The sequence below is a fragment of the Eulemur rufifrons genome, chromosome 6 (genome assembly GCF_041146395.1).
Source record: "Eulemur rufifrons isolate Redbay chromosome 6, OSU_ERuf_1, whole genome shotgun sequence".
NCBI lineage: Eukaryota > Metazoa > Chordata > Mammalia > Primates > Lemuridae > Eulemur > Eulemur rufifrons.
In genome coordinates, this window is record NC_090988.1 from 45,750,419 (window position 1) to 45,770,649 (window position 20,231).

Consider the following 20,231-nt stretch of genomic DNA (forward strand, 5'->3'; position numbering starts at 1 on the left):
TGCTCTAAAAATACTTTATTGAGTTGAAAAAACATTCTTGGAGAAGTGCTATATAAGATTTGCTTTTCTAAAGTACTATATGAAGAATAAATGATCTGTAAAGCCTTCTCTTGACCAGTACATTTTAGATGCCAACAGTGTGATTCTATTTGCAGGCAGAGGTATACAGTGGCTTACTGAAGCCCTTCACTTATGCAGCCCATTAGCTTCTGAGAAGATCCAACATTTGAAAGACTGGATTGCTGAAACCTGGCTGAATCTGGCTATGATAGACTACCCTTATGCGTCTAACTTTTTACAGCCTTTGCCTGCTTGGCCTATTAAGGTAGGAAAATGTCCCCTCATTGTTTTTAATAACATAGTTCTCATTTGTGTGTGTGTGTGTGTGTGTGTGTGTGCGCGCGCGCATGTACATTCTCTGACTTTCAGCATCAGAGAAAATTTCAGTGGCTCTGGAGTTGGTCAAACCTGGGCTGGAATCCTGGGTTCTGGCACTTTCTGGTTACAGGACTTGGATATGTTCCTTTACTTTTCCGAGCCTCAGTTTCCTCATTTGAAAAATGGAGATAAAATGCATCTATTATAAATTTGTATGAATTAGAAATAAAAGCAGAGTTGCTGCTAATGGAGTAATTAATATGTGCCAAATCCTGGGCTGTGCACTTTGCATACATAATTTACTCAATCTTTATGCTGTACACAGGCAGTCCCCGGGTTACGGACGATCCAACTTACAGTGTTTCATACTTACAAAAGAGTTCCCAAGGCTCCTCTTAAGGATAATTTATAATTAAATAATTGAATTACTAATTCTAGAACTAGTTTCTCCCATGTGTGTAAACAAACCCACATGGCATAAGTGGTTCCTCGGTTCAGCATCCCTATGCTAGCGGCTTGTCTTTATTTTTTACATTGTTACTTAGGCACAGCATCACTTTCATCTTAACTTTTTTATTTGATATTGTGAGTCTGTGTTTACCCTTATGACCATGCATCCAAAGTGAAAGTTCACTGCAAGGCTGGGTGAGCCTACAGCAAAGAGAAAGATGATTACAATGGAAATGAAAGTAGAAATAATTAAGTGTTCAGAGAAAGGCCAGATGCCATCATTCACTGGGAAAGCATAGGCTTCAGTTGCTCTGCTATCAGAACAATTTATAAAGGATAAAGTGAGAATAATAGAACATGAAGAAGGCAGTGCTCCAATGAAAGCAGCATAGTGGGTTAATTATTGAAATGGAAAGGTTATTATTGATTTGGAAGATCAAAACACACTTGTAACATTCCTGTTAAACTAGTGTTGATGCAACATTAGGTGTCAACCTTTAATATTCTTTTTTGAAATTTCTCCTATCTCCTACATAAACTTTTTGAATGAGTTTTTGTGTTTTATTTGTTTGAATGAAAAGAAAGAGCACAATAGTTTCTGTAACTTATTGTTACAGTACAGGAATATTAACATTATTACACTGTATTATTACTACCACAACGACCCATTGTAGTATTGTTATGAGCATTATTGTATCTGTGCTGTTCATCAGACATCCAAGTTACGTATAAATCCAACCTAAAGACGTTCTCAGGAATGTATCTCACTGTAACCCCGGGACTGCCTTTATATATATAATGCCTGGATCTATGTAATACATGGTTGATGCTTAATAAATGGCAGCTATTATCATAGTACTATGATCCAGTCAGCTGCTGAAGCATTCTGAGTGCTACAAGCATTGTGAAGGAATGATCGCCACACAGGATGGTAGAGTGGAAAGAACATTGACTTAGATCCTGAAGGTTTGATCCAGAACTTCCACTTACCAGCTGTATGATGTTGGGCAAAGTGCTTTTCTACCCCAACCTTCTGTGTCTTCCTTTGCAAAATGGGATAACAATACTTACATGCTAAATAGGGTTGTGGTGAGAATCAAATAAAACATTGGAAGTAAAAACACTTTGGAAAGTGTAAAGACACATTACAGTATAAATTTTAAGGTTTTTTCATGTCAAAATTCTTTATTGTATATGCTCTTTTTAAGCATTCCTTTGTAAAGAAATTTCCTCTTAGTTTTAAAAACAAATGCTGGTCGAGTTGATGGTAAAGTTTGGAGAATATAACTGACTCTACAGCTAGAATGGGTGCTGGAAATGAAAATAGAATTGGTAATATGAGAACCAGGTTGCAAAAGCACTTTTAATTTAACTGTCCCTTTGAACTATTACATATGCACCTTACTTAAAACTGTAACTAAAATGGAACAAGTCCATTTGTTATTAGAGTTATTTTTCTTCATGTAAAAAGTAGAATGATGAGTGAGTGTCTTACACATAGCAGGCTGGAGGTAAATATGTACTGAATTGAATTTTGACAATGCAGAGTTATTAAAAAGAGCAAATCTCTCTCATGTTAAGAAAATCTGGATCAAAATAATAAAGGGAAACTAAATCTAGACCACTTAGTCTCCATAAATGTCTATGTGCTAATAATGCCTTATCCATCTATATATCATTTTACTGTTTACAAAGCATTTTCATATATGCTGTCTCATTTAATCCTTACAAAAATCTGTGGGGAAAAAGAGGTATAATCTCAGATTTGGGGAGAAGAAATTAAAGCTCAACTAAGAGGTGCTGGAAGTGGGATTTGAACTTGTTTTTGCCACTGTTCAGAGCCTATGATCTTCTACCATATTGCACTGAATTAGCAGGAGACTTGACCGAAGGTTTGAGCAGATCGCTGCTCACAGTGTGACAACTATCAGATTTAACTCAGTACTTACTGTATCTGTGTACTAAGTGAGAATTATATTTGCATCTTTATTCTCACTTGAAGAACAAATGAGTTGTCAGATGATAAAAACATATGGGGAATGCCCTTATTATTTAGAACAGAGGTTGGCAAACTTTTTCTGTAAAGGGCTATGTTTTAGGCTTTGCTGGCCATATGGTTTCTGTCACAATTACTCAACTCTGCAGCTGTAGCATGAAAGTAGCCATAGACAATATGTAAATGAATGAGGATGGATGTATCCAATAATACTTTATTTACAAAAACAGGCAATGGGCTGGATTTGGCCTGGTGATTGTCAGTTTGTTTACCCCTGATCTAGAAAAAGAGCCAGCAGAGGAATATAGCTGTTTAGTGTCAGTTGGTTTACTGTGATTTGGAACAGTAAGCAAAAAAAAAAAAAAAAAAAAACCTTTGATCTTCTTCCCACTTCTTTAATGTTCCTTTTGAGATATTTTGCTGTTGAGTCTTAAATATAAATAAATATTTTGTCCTTTGCTCCTAAATAATTACTCAAAACCAGTGGAATGCACCTTAAATATTTTGTTGTCTATTTTTGATTTAGTACAACCCTTCTTTTATCTTTTGTACATATATATAATAAAAGTTTATTTTTAAGGTAACATAACTTTGTGTCTTTCCCCCACTATCACCTTTTACTTCTTTTATCCAGGATTAATACTTGTCATTCTTTTCAGTTATTTCTTACTGACATTATCCTTTCTCTTGACAAACCAAAGAATTCTTGATTGCTTATATTATATTTATGATTCTGTTTCCTGCCTGCATAGCACCAGAAGTAATCTTCTCTCTTGCTTCTTGCCTGAGAAACTTCCATTGCTTCTGTCTGTCTCCAGTTTCATCCAATAGTTAGTTCCGCATCTGATTTTCAGAATTTTTCCACTACATGTCTTTCTCCCAAACTTGTAGCTTCGGATCACTTTCTTTCACTGTTCATTCTATTTCTCCTTTCTTGACCCCCCTCTCTGTTCTCCCAACCCACTAATCCCTGAAACACTACCCAGTTGGGGACCGCTCTTTCACTTGGATAGTTCCATTTAACCAGGACTCCCCCTCCCTCTGATACACTTCCTCCTTTTTAAAGGGCTGACAAACAGCCGCCCTTTTCTGAGTCTGTAACTCAGGCTTAGGGTGGTGAGATAATATGTAACAGTTGGGTTATGAAAAAAAGCAGGTGATTTCCAATTCTGTCTGGATCTTGTACAGTTCTGAAGGATCCATGGGCAGCGACTAAATGCCATTTTCCGTGTCAATTCAAGTATCGTTCTTTTTAATTTGTCTTTGGGCTTTGCACACTCAGACTCCATTTGCTTTTGTTTACTGTTAACAGAAGCTGCAACATTCATGCAGAAATAATCATGGACTTGGCCAGTAGAACACAAGGAAGAAGAGAAAAGGGAAATAGAAAACCCCTCTGTCATTTGACTGTTCTGTCAGCATAAAAACTACTAGGTCTCTTCTCAGCTTAAAGAGCGGTTTTAAAGGATACTGTAGTATTTTAATTTTGAAATCAGTTTTTAGCTGGTAACTCATCACACATGCAGTATATCATGCAATAGATATAGTGAAATAATAAGACATAAGATGGAAAATCTCTTCCGTTTGTCTTGGTGTTTGGTAATATATGCGACCTCTCTGGGTGGTTTAAGCGGTTTAGGTGCATTCTATGAAAAGAGAGCTTTTAATGACAAAACTAATGTGATTATCTGAGTGAGTGTGAGAGGGGTATTGAAGCCTTAGAGAAAGAAAATCTGTTAGAAAAGCTGAATGTATCTGCTTAATCCTTTCTCTAATGTGGATGCACTATCCTCTCTGAGAGGAGATTGGTCTTTTTTTTTTTTTAAACCTATCTTCTTTCCTTCCTCTTTTAAAAAATTTTCTTTCTGCCCCCTTTTTCTTTCTCTTATTCAAATGCTTATCTTCATTGGTAGCAACACTTAAAGCTTTTAAACAAATCATTATCTTTACTTTCTCTGGTGTATGTGGGGTCAAAGGGCAAAACCTAAATATTTGGGTGTAGATCTGATTAGTTTGGTACTAAGATTGCATGAATGCTCTGCTTTCTCCACTATTTCTATACGCTTTAAACCCAGAATTATTAAAATGGGCATCTAATGTTCTTATTAAGGGTTTCCTGAATAGAAAGTGAATTAAGTCTGTCCATTTCAAGTGCTTATTCTTGAGCCTCACATTAGTCTATTTTACAGTTTTCTTTTTACTATTAATCATTTAAAAAGTTTTATGACTTCATATTGCCACAGAATTTGTTCTGATTTTTTGCCTAAAATAAATAAACTTAGAAAAATATAAAGACAACCTAAGAGTAAAACCAAATTTGTTTAAAAAGTTAAGCATGATACTGCATGTATATGTAGGCACTGTTTCTATTATTTTTCTCTTAACTTTTTCTAAAAGTTAATTTTCTATAATGTTCAAAGTTAGGTATGTGTAGTATAGTGGTTATATATGGAAGCTCCAGAGAGTCTGCATTTGAATTCCAGCTCTGCCACTTCCTTGCTATGTGGCTTTGGGCAAGTTTCTTAACCTCTCTGTGCTTTTATTTCCTTGTTTGCAAATTGGAAATAATAGCAACTGTAATGCTTCTTAGGGTTGTTATGAATATTTCATAGGATCTTGTATATAGTAGCACTAAATTAATGCTAATTATATAATAATAATAGCTATTATTGTTACTAATATAATATCAGGAAGGCAGATTATTATACTAAGACTTTTTTTTCTTTCTTTTTTTTTTTTTTGGAGACAGAGTCTCACTTTGTTGCCCGGGCTAGAGTGAGTGCCATGGCGTCAGCCTAGCTCACAGCAACCTCAAACTCCTGGGTTCAAGCGATCCTACTGCCTCAGCCTCCCGAGTAGCTGGGACTACAGGCACGCGCCACCATGCCCGGCTAATTTTTTCTATATATATATTTTAGTTGTCCATATAATTTCTTTCTATTTTTAGTAGAGACGGGGTCTCACTCTTGCTCAGGCTGGTCTCGAACTCCTGACCTTGAGCAATCCACCCGCCTCGGCCTCCCAGAGTGCTAGGATTACAGGCGTGAGCCACCGCGCCCGGCCTATACTAAGACTTTTTGATGAAAGTCTAAGTTCAGATCTATTTTCATAGTTGTTTTTTTTCCACATCAGGTGGGCAATGTGCCAACAGTGGAACAAGGTGAACGTGAATACTCAATCATCACTCTTCCTGTATTCATAGTTTTTAAACTGTGTATCTATAGCCAGACATCTCTAGCTTGTTTTCTCCTCTGTGAAATGGGAATGGTCATTATATAATATGCTGCTTCCTGAGTCACTGTGGGGAAAGAACCTGGCCTCAAGGAATATTCAATAGTTGTACTGGCAACGTCGGCCCCAGCCGTGCCCATTTCAGGGCATTTATGGCATAAGTAGGAATGATATGCCTCATGGAGAGATTGTTTAGAAGAGGCTGTTTGCTAGTGCTCACAAAATAAATAGAAAGTACAGTTACCCAGGTGTTGAGTATTTGGACAGAGGTGGTTGGCAGGGATTCTTTCCTTGTCTGATTAGATCAGAGTCTATGTAAATAATCAATGGGTCAAGTGCTTGCTCTCATCAAGTGGGTGGTAATCTGCAAATTGTGAAGTTTAAGCTGAAGTATTATATGAGGTTGAACCAATATTGCTAATATTTGACTGTGTTAGACTTATAAATGTGGGAATTTCATATGGTTTAACTTAATATTTATGTGTTTTATGCATCCTATAGATCTTTGATGAAAGTATGTGAATATCTCCTTTTGAATTTCTATAGTCCTTGAATAAGCATGAGAATAAGGCTGGTCTTACTAGTATGACTTCAGCATTTTTTTGAAATTTCATTCATTCTGCTACCAAAATTGTTAAGGAGGTGCGTGGAGATATTAGTGATTGTGTTCTTTATGCTAGAGAATTATGCTCAGATTCACAGAATCTTTGAGTTAGAAAAGAACTTTAAAACCACCTAAAATAAAATTCCCATAGTAAATTTGCAAATATTTTTGCAAAAAAGTTTTTAAGTGACATTTTTTCAGGCCACCTATCAAGCAGACTGGTAGAATTATAAATTGATAAACTTCCTTTCTAGAATTAATTATAAAATTATAAAATCTAGAATTATAAACTTCCTTTCTATAAGGCAGTTTGACAGGATGTACCAAGGGCTTTAAAAATGTTTATGTCCTTTGAACCAGTAATTCCTCTACGAATTTATCTCAAGAAAACAATTAAGTATATATGTATAAAGATTTAGCCCTAAATATATTTACTATAGCCTTATTTGTAATAGTGAAAGGTTGGGAATGATGCAAATGACCAATTTTAGGGTTGCTTCAACTATTCTTCAACTACCCATCCTGACTGCTCCCCTTGGGATTTTCTAACATTGGTCCGAGTCCTTGTTAAGGTATGGTGCTCAGAACTGGATCCAGTACCCCAAGGGTGATCTGACCTCACAGAGGACAGTGGGCCCAGGATTGCCCTTAATCTGGACATGGAATTTCTATCAGCGGAGGCCAAGTTTCTGACCACGATGTTCTCTCTGTGTAACTGGGGCTGCCAAAACCCAATTATTGTCAGCCAGTGCCAGTCTCCCGCCATGCTTGTGTCTTTTAAAGAGTGACAGTAACTGCTATTTGTGGAGATGGCTATTCATAGGGACTCCTTTTCTTTGCTTGACAGAGGCTCAGTGTTCTAAGCTGTAAGAGGGGCTCTGATGCCAGCATGTGAGTCACACTCACTTGCTACTGTTCTTTTCCAGAGTTTTGGGCCACTTGTTGCTGCATATCAGTACCTCCTTTCCCCCTGCCCAGCTTGCATTTTCCCCCTGCCTCATCTACTATGCTGTGCTTGAACATAATGCTCTTCTCTGCATTCCACGTGTCCACTCTGTGGTTTTGTGCTGCATTTTGAAAGAGCTGAATCTGCTGTTGGTGTCCAGATTCAGGAAAGAATGCTGATCAACTGTTGGCAGTAGATAGTTGGCAATCTTGTGATTGGTTCTTGATTTTTATATTGTCTTGCGAATTTCTTACTGGCATATTTCTTAGGAACATTTTCTGAGAAAAGTGCTATGCAAATGTTAGGTATTTTTTGACTTACCATGAATAATTGAGAGTTGTCAAAATAGTAAAATACTGTTTTGACTTTTAATTTTTCTTTAATTTGCATTTCCTTATTGCTTTAGGCTTGATAGGTTTGTGAAGCTCTCAGTTAAGCTCAATTCTGTTTCTTCTTGTACATCCTAAACCCTGGTATACCTTATTCTTAGGACCTCACAGCTACTTTTTAAATGTATATCCTATTATTTGGACATCTTAATTTCTGACTTTTCTCACACTCAGTATTCCTGGAAACTTACTGGGAATGGTACACATTCTGTTTTCCTTTTGGCAAGTCCATTGCAGTTGAGCATGTTAAAGGCTGTGAGAAATCCTGCAGTTAAGAAAATTGTTCACATTTGCTAATACAACATTTCTTAAAATTATTTGACTAAGAAACCTTTTTTCACAAAGTGCCAATTAACATTTTATAGAAATATTGTTGTACAGAATACATTTGGGGAGAGAGAGTGAATTTTCCCTACAAGTCATTTCTCTGTCTTTTCAAGTTTCCCTTTTTTTCAGGAAAGTGTTGCAGGCAGCTGGCAGCAGGTAGAATTGTGATGAGGGGCCCGGTTTGCTTGTAGCTTCTTATATCCTTTCTTATACCTTCCTTTCCTGACTGGGAGCATGTCCCCAGCCCAGGCCCTGTTGTTACTCCTCCCGGGCTCCTTCCTTCCTGGTTCCTTCTCTGGATTTGTCTCTTTTTTGTCAGAACTTGCCTATTATATATATTTTTTCCATATGAAATGGGAAAGGACCAGATCACTTGTCAATGTGTTGATAGAGGATGTGAGCTTAATGTGTTTCCTTGCCACAGGGGCTATTTGCCATTTTACAAGGGGATATTTCCTAAGCTGGGTAGCATAATGGATAAGATGTATATTTCACAACCAGAGACATGTGGGGACAAATTTGCATTTTCATAAAAATATCATTCATTCAGCAAACATTTAGTTATCAGATATTAATATATTGCTAAGTGTGGAAGGAGACATTCTGGAATCAGGTGAGCACAATAGAGCATTACAGGGGCTCTGACAGAAATAGGTACAGGCTATAGTGGAGGCACCAAGAAGGGATTGGTTTGGTTCTTCCCAACTGGGACATATAGGCAAGGATGGCCTCAGAGAGGAGGTGATATTTGAGCTGAATATTGTAAAAGATAAGTTGGTGTTTGCCAGGCAACAGTGGAGTAGGAGAGTGGGAAAAGCGCATGAGCAAGGGCAAAAAGGAAGGAAGGAGTGTGGTGTGGTGGAGAGTGGTTTTGCTAGGCTGGAGCAAAGGCAGCAAAGATGAAGCTAGAGTGGTAGGTGGAGAAGACTTTGCATACCATGCAAATGGCTTTGATTTATTTCTGTAGCCTGGGGAGAAATTTAAGAGGTTTATTATAAAAGGTTTTATACTCAAGAGATAGAAATTGTCAAGCGTTTAGGCAGATGCTTGAAAATATTTTATGACCAAATCAAAATCGTATTTCTTCTTTGTGTTATTAAACTGTCACTCATTTTATATTTATGTTCTAACTCTTCCCCTGTTTATCTCTCTAAAATGATAGGTAGTGTGCCAGTATTTGAGAAATCCCAATGTATCTGATTCACTGCTGCTGCAGAATATTTTCCAGGCTCTGAATGTATATTATAATTATTCCGGCCAGGCGAAATGCCTGAATATTTCAGAGACAACAACTAGCAGTCTGGGATCCCTGGGTTGGAGCTATCAGGTAAGTGATATAATTTCCCCAAAAGGAACTCACTTTTCACTGGTACAGTTGTGCTGCAACAGGGTACACAAGGTTTTGTCACCTAATCCGGATCCAGTTCTGGCTCTGTTATCTTACATTGTGAGACCCTGGACAAGTTTCCTTGTTCATTGATTCATTTATTCATCGCCACATGTATATTTAGTGCTTACCATGTGTCAGGCACTCTTCTAGGCTTCATAAATCCTATAAAGCATAAAAGAGAGGGAGTCTAATTTGACTTTCTCTGAGCCACCATTCCTTCATCTGCACAATGAGCCTAATAATGATATTTTCCTTCCAGAGTTGTTTTGAGGATTAAATATGATAAATGATGTTAAAGAAAGCAGTTTACAAAGAAAGGATACGTAGTCCTAACTTCTGTGACTTCTCAGCCAAGCTGTTTTATGTATAACGAGAGGTTGGATGGCATAGAAGTAAAGAGCAGGGACTCTGAAGCTGGCTTGCCTGAGTTCAAACCTGGCTCTGCTATTTACCAGCCATATGACTTCGGATATTTTATTTAACCTCTTTTTGCCTTATTTTCTCATTGGATCCTCTCTTGGTTTGCTTCTTAGGCTTGCACAGAAATGGTCATGCCTTTTTGTACTAATGGTATCGATGACATGTTTGAACCTCACTTGTGGAACTTGAAGGAATTTTCTGATGACTGTTTTAACCAGTGGGGTGTGAGACCGAGGCCTTCCTGGATCACTACCCTGTATGGAGGCAAAAACATCAGTTCACATACGAACATAGTTTTCAGGTGAGTTTTAGCTGGTCCAAAGAAAAACTCTGGTTGATGGAAACATCTGTAGAATAGCTAAGGAAATAGAACTAGGGAAATGGTGGACACTAAAACTACAAAGAATACAACAGTGGTACCCATCATGTTTTCCTACTCCTTCAAAGACAGAGGATACTGAGAAGAGTTATGATGTTATGCCCTATTACCAGTGTACTTTATTAAAGGCTTAAAAAACTATAGCAACACAATTTTTAAATATTAAAAAAAAACCTCTCCAGCACAAAATGAAGCATCACCTGTTGTTCTCAATTTGTCTTATTGTTGTTAGTGATCATAAAAAATTTTCAGTATTTATTTGACAAACTTTTGAAATGCCCATACTGTTTTGTTCCAAATACTGTATGAGGCACTTTAAATAAATTACCTAGATAAATCCTCACAACATCCTTGTGAATTAGTTGTTACAGTCACTTTTTTACTAAGGAGGAAACTGAAGGTCACTGTGTTCAGTCACTTGCCAAAGCTCATTCAGCTTTGTTTTAGTTACTAAGTGATAAAGCCAGATTTCTACCTTGGCCTGTCTGACTACAAAACCCACGTTTGTTCTTCTATGTTACATTGGCCCTTAAGAAGTAACATAGTTGCAATTGGTTCATATTAGAATTAACTGAGTAGACTCTGTGTATCTGACTATGACTTCAAAATTTCCGTGTTCTATAATAGCTTGAACACTAGGTTGTCAGCTCATAAGATAGCAACTAGTTAATCAAACATTTCTCCAAATCTATATGAAAAAAGGAGAGAGATACCACTACATACCTCTTAACCAGAGCTATTGCTTAAATTGTTAATGTCATTTTTTTATAAGCTCTTTTAAACAAGAGTCAGATTTGGTCTTTGGTACATAGCCAGTAGCTTTTAGGAGTGAGGAGTGCAGCTTGCCTGGAGCTTGACTTTCTGAGTTTAGGCTGGTGGCACTTTCAACTTTGTAAAAAAGCCTCTGACTTATTGGACTCTTGCTATTTTCTAACCCAGCAGGATACCTGTCTTCAAATAAAAGATGAGACACTTTAGTGGCAAACTTAAAGATTCTTTTTGTTTAATTTCCTTAAATCATGTTCCTTGTCCTCTATACAATTCTTCAAAACTATATCCTTCAACTTAATCTTATAAAATTATAGTTGAATAAATTAATCTACTTAGGGTATTTAAGGAAGCTGTGACAAATTTAGGGTGTTTGAATCAGGAATACTTGAAAGGACTGAGAGGACTAAAAAAGACCAAAGTATAAGCCTTTGGATCTGTCTTAGTGCACTAGTGCTGCTATAACAAAAATACCTGAGAGTGAGTAATTTATAAACAGCATAAATTTATTGCTCACAGTTATGGAGGCTGGGAAGTCCAAGATCAAGGCCCTGGCAGGTTCAGTGTCTGGTGAGGGCCTGGTCTCTGCTTCCAAGATGGTACCTTGAGGGCAGCATCTCACAGGGCAGAAGGCTGAAGGGCAAAAAGGGGCCTGAGCCTGTTTCCTCTAGCCCTTTTTCTAAAGCACTAATCCATTCAAATGGGTGGAGCCCTCCTCACTTAATCACTTCCCCAAAGGCCCCACCTCTTAATACTACCACAGTGGGGATGAAGTTTCAACACATGAATTTTGGGGGACAGTCGGACCATAGCTTATGTCTCCAAGCTCATCTTTATTCCATCAGAGGAGGAAGTACTTTGTCAATTTCTTGTTTTTCTTTAGGAGCTTATCTTCATGGAGTATTTACACAGATTTTTCTAGCATTCTAAACTTTAAGCTCATCCATCCTTGCTTTGACCCTACAAAGCTGAAGTTCAAGTTGAATTGTTAAGTGGAATCTTTAATTTTTGTATGAGGTTTTAACATATGAGTTTTGGTCAAATACATTGTCCTTTTTTATTGGTTTTCACCATTACAGATAAGTATTTTAGTTATTCATTTGTTCTTTTATATTATTTTTCTCAAGCTATTAAAATCATCATCATTATCATTATCATTAGAGGAGGTTGCTTATTTCATGAGAAAAGCTTGGGGAATAGAAGAGAAGTCAGTAAACAGAAATTATAGCTCAGTGTAAGGAAGGACTTTCAAAAAAAGCTACGCAGAGGTAGAATGAGCTGTCTAAAATAAAATTACTTGTTCTTTGATTCTCAGTTTTATCTTCTGTAAAATGAGAATAATAATACCACTCACCCCATGAGGTTGTTTTGATGCTTAAAAGAGTTAACCTAGCAAAGTATTTGACCCAGATCTTGCAAATAGATGTGCTCAAGAAATATTTGATGAATGAATAAATGAATGTACACTCTCCACCTTGCACCTTATGTTCTAGCCACAGGGAACTGAATATTTGGCCCTGAATGTCTTTTCCCTTCCTCTTTTTCCTCTTTTCTTAAGACTCAGGCCTCTTCCAAGAAATCTTCCCTGACTCCTCCAGGGAGGATAGGTTTCTGCTACCTCCTTAGCTCCCCTAGCACCTGTGAATACCACTTATCACTCTGTGTGGAAATTATCTGTTTGTGTTTCTATCTGCCCAATGAGATTATGATCTTCTCAGTGTCAGGAGCCTCATCTTAATCTCTGTGCCTTTAGCACCTGCTACAGTGACTGGCACATAATGGTTGCCCATTAATTGTGTGTGTTGGTAAGGGTGAATAGTGAAACATACAGCTCAGGAAGGCTTTAGAAGCATGTGAAAATTTAAAGGCGAGACTGTGTGAAGTTGCTGGTTTATCTTTCTGCAGTGGCAAGTCTACTTTTATAAAAAAATCTTTTTCTATAGGCTGCTAGGTATGAAAAATCCAGTGTAAAATTTTCAAGTTATCACAAAATTGAAAATTATCCTGCTTTTCTGAATAAAGAACATTCCCAAAGTAAAGGAGCAGCCTAAGGAGTCTCTGTTCTGTGTACTTAGTGGCTACCAGCTATAAAACGTTTCTGGTTGATAAATAAGAAAATGTCCAAGGAACCCTGTAGAAAGTATCTTTGTGACCAGGCTTCTCTCCTTAGGTTGTCTCATACAAATCCAATTGTGACTGCTTTTCTGGGTGGAAGGTTCAATCAGTGATTGTTGGATTAGAGATTTGCCAGTGAAGGATTTGAAGTCAGATAGACTTTGATGCCATTCTGCTCCTTCCCTGAATTAACTGCATGGCCTTGGGCAAACTGCCAGTTTATATAAGTTAAAAATAATAATGATTATCTAACAGGGTTATTTCAAGGGGTAAATAGATTATTGTAGAAGTAAACACCTGAAAGTAGGGATTTTGTCAGTTTTGTTCACTGTTGAATCCCTTGTGCCCAATCAGTGCCTGATATATAGTAGGTACTCAGTAAGCGTTTATTGAATGAATGAGGCCTTAGTATTAACAGTAGCTGTTAATAGTCTCATTTCAGCAATTTTTTTTTTAATTTCACAGTAGTTTTATCAGGAGGATTTATTTTCTTTCTCGGCCCATAGACATTATTTTATCAACAGTCATTCTCAGTTACTTAAATATAAATCCAAAAGAGTATCCCTGAGGAGCTGGTTAGTTTAACATCGTTTCTCAGGCAAATTAATTGTTGCCAGCGAAGAAGTGAGGCTCCCTGTTGGGAATTTTACCCAGGCATCTAGATCCTCTCCTGAAAGCAATTTTTTTTTTTTTTTTTGTAGATTTCCCAATGATTGGTTTAGCTTTCACATGTCTAGGACCAAGAAATTCAAGTCCATGTGCATCTTAGGTCTCTCAGCAACTCCAAACACTGTTGCTAAGCCACTAGGCTATTTCAGATGACCTTTTAAATCAAATGCAGTTTGCTTATTATGTGGCTGTTGGGATAGCTTTTTTGTTTTGCAAATAATGGAGAGTTTCCTATCTGGGTTGGGCCTGTCAAATTGGAATAATGATAAAGGCTATTTGTTCACTTAAGAGAATCCAACTCCCTGTATAGTTTACTTTAAAAATTTATCTGGTAGTTGAAAACTAAGGCTTCTGTTCTGCATGGGAGTTTTCCTTTTTGTTTTTAATAAAACCAAAAAAGTACATTTTTGAAGCTTTTTTTAAAATTTTTAATTTTTTTTTTTTTTTTTTTTTTGGGAGATGAAGTCTCACTGTGTCACCCAGGCTGTAGTGCAGTGGCTATTCACAGGTGCAATCATAGTGCACTGCAGAATGGACTGATACTTTTTGAAGAAAAATGTTATTAAGTTGCAATTGAATGGAACATGGAATTTCAATGTATTTCTTTTATTTTTTATTTTTAGTTTTTTATTTTGGAAACAGAGTCTCGCTCTGTTGCCCAAGCTGGAGCGCAGTGTGGTGTCTCATCATAGCTCACTGCAACCTGGAGTTTCTGGGCTCAAGTGATCTTCCTGTTTCAGCCTCCCAAGTATCTGGGACTACAGCCTGTGCCACCACACCTGGCTAATTTTTCTATTTTTTGTAGAGATAGGATCTCACTCTTGCTCAGGTTGGTCTACAACTCCTGGACTCAAGCAATCCTCCTGCCTGCACCTCCCAAAGTTCTGGGATTACAGGTGTGAGCCACCACACCTGGCTAATAGTGTATTTCAAACACCCATATAGGTGATGTACCTAAGTGTTTATTTTCTCATTTAATTTGTACATTTACCTAGAAGACGTCGATCAAATTAGTATTCTGAGCAAATTTTTATGAGAAACACTTTCACATCCGTTTTCATGATTCATTTAACTCTCAGAGGTGTTAATACTATCATGCTTACAGAATATGATAATAATTATAATTATACTGCATGTTTGTGTATTTTATGGTTTATACCTATTTCCGCATTTATTACTTAATTTGAGCCTCACAATATCTTTGTGAGAAAGGGGCATTATCTTTCTTTAAAAAAATTTTTTTCTATAATACTCGTGGGAATCAAGGTTCACAGGGGTCAGTTAACTTACCCAGGGTCATGCAGCTTGTAAGGATATAAAACTTAGATCTGATGACTTAATTTATTGCTCTTTTCATTACTGTACACAGCTGAAGGTCAGTCTCTGTATATTTGTATTAATCATTTATGTCAACTCTGTTTTCTCATGTAAAAAGTACTGAAGTGACTTACAACACGTTCATGAACTTGTATATTTATGGATCTCCATGTAAGGTATCCAGTACAAGGCAACAGACAACTAGACACCTAAATTCTTTTTTCATTCACTCAGCAAATATTTGTTTGGCTCCTACTGTGAGCCAGTTCTGGTTCCAGAAACTGGGAGGATATAGAAATAAACAAAACAGACAAAAGTCCCTGCCCTGCCCTCATGGAGTTCTAGTTTGAGAGATAAGATAGATAATAAAATAAGATAGCACCTATAAACATGTTATGAGGGTATACGTGCTAAGAAGAAAAAGATAAACCAGGAAAAGGGGCTATGAAATGTCAGGGGGAAGAAAAACAGTTGAAATTTTAGATCAGAGTGATGGGGAAGACGTCACCCAGGAGTAACTTTTGAAAAATGACCTGGAGGAAGTACAGGAGTTAGCTATTAGGTTGGTGGGGTGAGAGGAATAAGCAAGGGCGAAGCATTGAGAGGTAAATGCCCCCAGCATGTTCTTCTTCAGCTGGAGGAAGGAGAGGTCAGTGTGGCTGGAGTGGAGTAAGGGAGAGAGTAGCTGTAGATGATATCAAAGAGGCAGAGAGCAGAGGGCCTGGGTCAGTAGAGACTTGTTGGTTCTAATAAGGACTTAGATTTCTACTGTGAACAAGATGGGAAAACTTACAGTGTTTTGAGCAGAAGAGTGACATAATCTGGTTCAGGTTTTAACAGGAATCGTGTTGGCTGCTCTATTTGATACTAAATTGTAGGGGACAAGAGTAGAAACAGGAAAATCAGTTAAAAGGCTATTGCAGTAATTCAGGGTAGAAAGAATGGTGACTTCGATTGGGGTGGCAGCAGTGGAGGTGGTGAAGTTAGATTCTGGGTGTATTTGAAGATACAGCTGACAGGATTTGTTGTCAGGCTGTGTGTTAAACAAAGAGAAGATTAAAGGTGACACCACACTTTTTGGCCTGAGCAACTAAAAGGATAGAGTTGCCATTAATAGAGATTGGGAAGATGGTGGGCGAGGTTGGCTGGCAATTGGGGAGTATCAGGAACTCAGTTTTGGACCTGATAAGTTTGAGACGTCTAATTTGACTTCCATGTAAAAATATCAAGTAGACAGTTGAATTTTGGTTCTGAAGTTTACGGGAAAAGTCCTGGCTAGAGATATTATTTGGTAGTCTTCTGTGTATAGATTGTACTTATAACTGAGAGATTTTTTTTATGATTATGCAATTTATGGGAATAATTTTATATATGTGAAGATTTTTTCATTTCAAGCTTTGTAAACAATACCAGCAAAATGGACTGCGCATTAAACAAATGTCAGAACACACATAACAATGTTCTGTAAATGATTTTAAGTGGTATGTAGATAAGATATGCCAGAGGTGTCATGTGAGGGGAAAGTGCCATGGGGCAAGTACTTAGATCCAGGTATTTCAGTGCCAATTTTATTCTGAGGAATCTGAGTTTCCATGAGATAAAGTAGATGAGAGGCAAACTTGGGACTGGAATACAGGTGTGTCTGATCCTGAAACTCACATTCTTCTTACTCTGCACACAAGTCAAGAACGTATGAGCTGTTGACTTCCAACAGCAATCATGTGTCTATGAAATGCATTGTATAATAGTATACAATTGCACATTGAACTAGGGTCATAAGACCTGAGTTTGAATCAGACTTGCCAAGCTGAATGATTTGCGCAAGCCTTTTGACCTCTTTGGGCATTAATTTTCTCATCTATAAAAGGGTTGTAATTAAACCTACTTCCTAGGGTTGTTATAATGATCAAATATGAAAGGCTTTGTAAACTCTAAACCACTGTGGCATGTGTGGAGTTAATACTACTAGGGAGCAATTTGATTTATAGTAGCATCAAGAATAAAACATTTAGGGATAATCTTAACAAAAGAGGTGTAAGATGTATACATTGAAAACTATAAAACATTGTTGGAAGAAATTAAAAATCACTTTAAATGAAAAGACATCTCATGTTCATGTATTGGAAGAGATAATACTATTTAGATGGCAATACTCAAATTGATTGAGCTACAGATTCAATGCAATCAATCTCTATCAAATTCCTAGCTGGCTTTTTTGCAGAAATTGACAAGCTGATCCTAAAATTCACAGAAATACGAGGAAGCCAAAATAGCCAAAACAATCTTGAAAAGGAAGGACAAATTTGAAGAACACATACTTCCTGATTTCAAACGTATTACAAAAGTACAGTAGTCAATACAATATGATACTGGGATAAGGATAGACATATAGATAAATAGAAGAGAATTGAGAGTACAGAAGTCAACCCTCATATGTATGGTCAATTGATTTTCAACAAGAGTGCCAGGGCAGTTCATTATGAAAAGAATATGATTTTCAACAAATGATGCTGATAAAACTGGACATCCACGTGCAAAAGAATGAAGTTGGATTCCTATTTTGTACCATACAAAAAATTAACTCAAACCAAAAATTTAAATCTAAAAGCTAAAACTATAAAATTCTTAGGAGAAAACATAAGAACAAATTTTCATGACTGTGGGTTAGATAGTAGTTTCTTAAATATAATACCAAAAACACAAACAACAAAAAAATAGATAAATTGAACTTCATGAAAATGAAAAATGTCTCTGCTACAAGTGATACTATCAAGAAAGTTAAAAGATAGCATACAGAATGGGAGAAAATATTTGCAAATCATGTATTTGATAAGAGACTTGTAACCAGAATATATAATGAAGTCTTACAACTCAAAAATAAAAAGATACATAACCCAGTTAAAAAATGGGCAAGGATCTGAGTAGACAGTTTTCCAAAGAAGATGTACAAATGGCCAATCAGCATGTGAAAAGATGTTCAATACCATCAGTCTCTTGGGAAATGCTAATCAAAACCACAATGGATTACCATTTCACACTACTAGAAGGCTGTAATCAAAAAGGCAGTTAATAATAAGTGTTGGCAAGGTTATAGAGAAATTGGATGTTGCTAGTGGGAATGTAAAATGGTGCAGCCACTTTGGAAAACAGCCTGGCAGTTCATCAAAAGATTAAGTTACCATATGTCTCAGAAGTTCCTAGGTATATGCCCAAGAGAAATTAAAGCATACATCCACACAAAGACTTGTATGTGAATGTTCAAAGGAGCAATATTCATAGTAGCCAAAAAATGGAAACAATACAAATGTGTATCAACTAATTAATGGATAAATAAAATGTGATATGGAATATTATTTGGCAATAAAAAGAAATGATGTACTGATTCATGCTACAACATGAATGAAACTTGAAAACATTATGCCAGGTGAAAGAAGCCAGTCACAAAAGACCATCTATTGTAGTCTTTTTATGTGAAATGTCCAGAACAGGCAAATGAAGTACCTTTCTATATGACAGATTAGTTCCTCAGATCAAATCTCCCAAGCTATAAGTTTATAATTTTAGGTGTTAAGCATGTATTAATAAGAGGTTTCTCTTATCTGAGTACAAACATGAAAACCTAATCTTAATTTTTTTCTTGTTCTCACTTGCAGTAATGGTGAACTAGACCCCTGGTCAGGAGGTGGAGTAACCAAGGACATCACAGACACCTTGGTTGCCATCACCATCCCAGAGGGAGCTCATCATTTAGATCTCCGAGCCAGCAATGCCTTAGATCCCAGGTCTGTGCTGTTAGCCCGCACCTTGGAAGTTAAACACATGAAGAAATGGATCAGAGATTTCTATAACAGTGCGGGAAAGCAGAAGTGAGAGACTTTGGATCATTTTCACTTTCTTCTTTTATGTTCACACCACCCACATTCCCTTTGGTTTTCTACATGTAATTACTTTCCCTCATTTATCATTAGATTTGGTGGGGCTGAGGTTAAAACAGAAGAGAGGATGATGGTGGTGAGAGCAGCCATCCCCCAAGTTTGATTCCTGAGTCCTTGCTGTCTTTGTACCACCTCCAGGAAGAATCTCTTCATGATAGCTCTCCCACACCATTGGTGGCCCTCATAAATGGAACAGAGTTCCTGACCGCCTTTTATAAGAGAGAGAGTCACTTCCTTTGTTGCTCTGCAAATGGAGATTTCTCCTTGGTTTTGAGGTTGAAGTCTCTTTGGCCCATTTGTAAATGCCCACCCCTACCCTCCAAAAAGAAAAAGCAGAAGATACATAAAAATGATGTAATTGCAGCTGGTAGGAAGGATGTCTAATGCCAGTCCAGGAAATGGGAGCCATTTCTTTTGTACTTGATTTAATGACTTTGAACTGTGCTGTAAATAAAGAATAAGGCTGGGACCTTATACCTGTGTGTTGCTTCTGAAGCTCACTCCAGCTGTTGGGAATGCTGTGTGCACTGGGGTTGGCTGTTTTTGGAAAGTCCTTTAATTTTCTCTCTTCTACTTGGCAGCTTTTCTTAGTTCTGGGATATTTGCCACCGCGGTACTTCCAGTAAGAAATGTGGCCTCTTTCTACTTCATTTCTCTTTGTTTCAAAGGTCAGTTTTGTGGTAATTTGGTTAAATTCTGCCAGTCTAAGAAAATGATTCTGTTTTGCCTTTCACTTTAAATCTGAACAAGTTTTATGCTATGGTCACTGATGATACTTCAATAAGAAGCCTTTAAAAATTGATAAATCAGCTATTCCAAAAGTAGAATACAGTTATTTTCAGCTTTTTAATTTTTTAAATTTTATTTTCTAGTGTTTGTTACTTCTGTCATTAAAGCCAGAAGTGTCAGGATACTAA

The 20,231-nt window shown here is 37.0% G+C and overlaps 1 protein-coding gene across 1 annotated transcript in view; it reads left to right on the plus strand.

Annotated features, from left to right (window-relative positions):
- The window catches only part of PRCP (prolylcarboxypeptidase), a 61,910-nt gene extending 42,135 nt beyond the window's left edge, over positions 1-19,775 (plus strand). Inside the window, exons 6-9 of the mRNA XM_069469154.1 lie at positions 156-325; positions 9,484-9,648; positions 10,245-10,432; positions 19,033-19,775. Of these exons, the coding sequence (XP_069325255.1) occupies positions 156-325; positions 9,484-9,648; positions 10,245-10,432; positions 19,033-19,249 (740 nt within the window). The 3' untranslated portion in view covers positions 19,250-19,775. The remainder of the gene's footprint in view (positions 1-155; positions 326-9,483; positions 9,649-10,244; positions 10,433-19,032) is intronic.
- Positions 19,776-20,231: the final 456 nt, after the last annotated feature.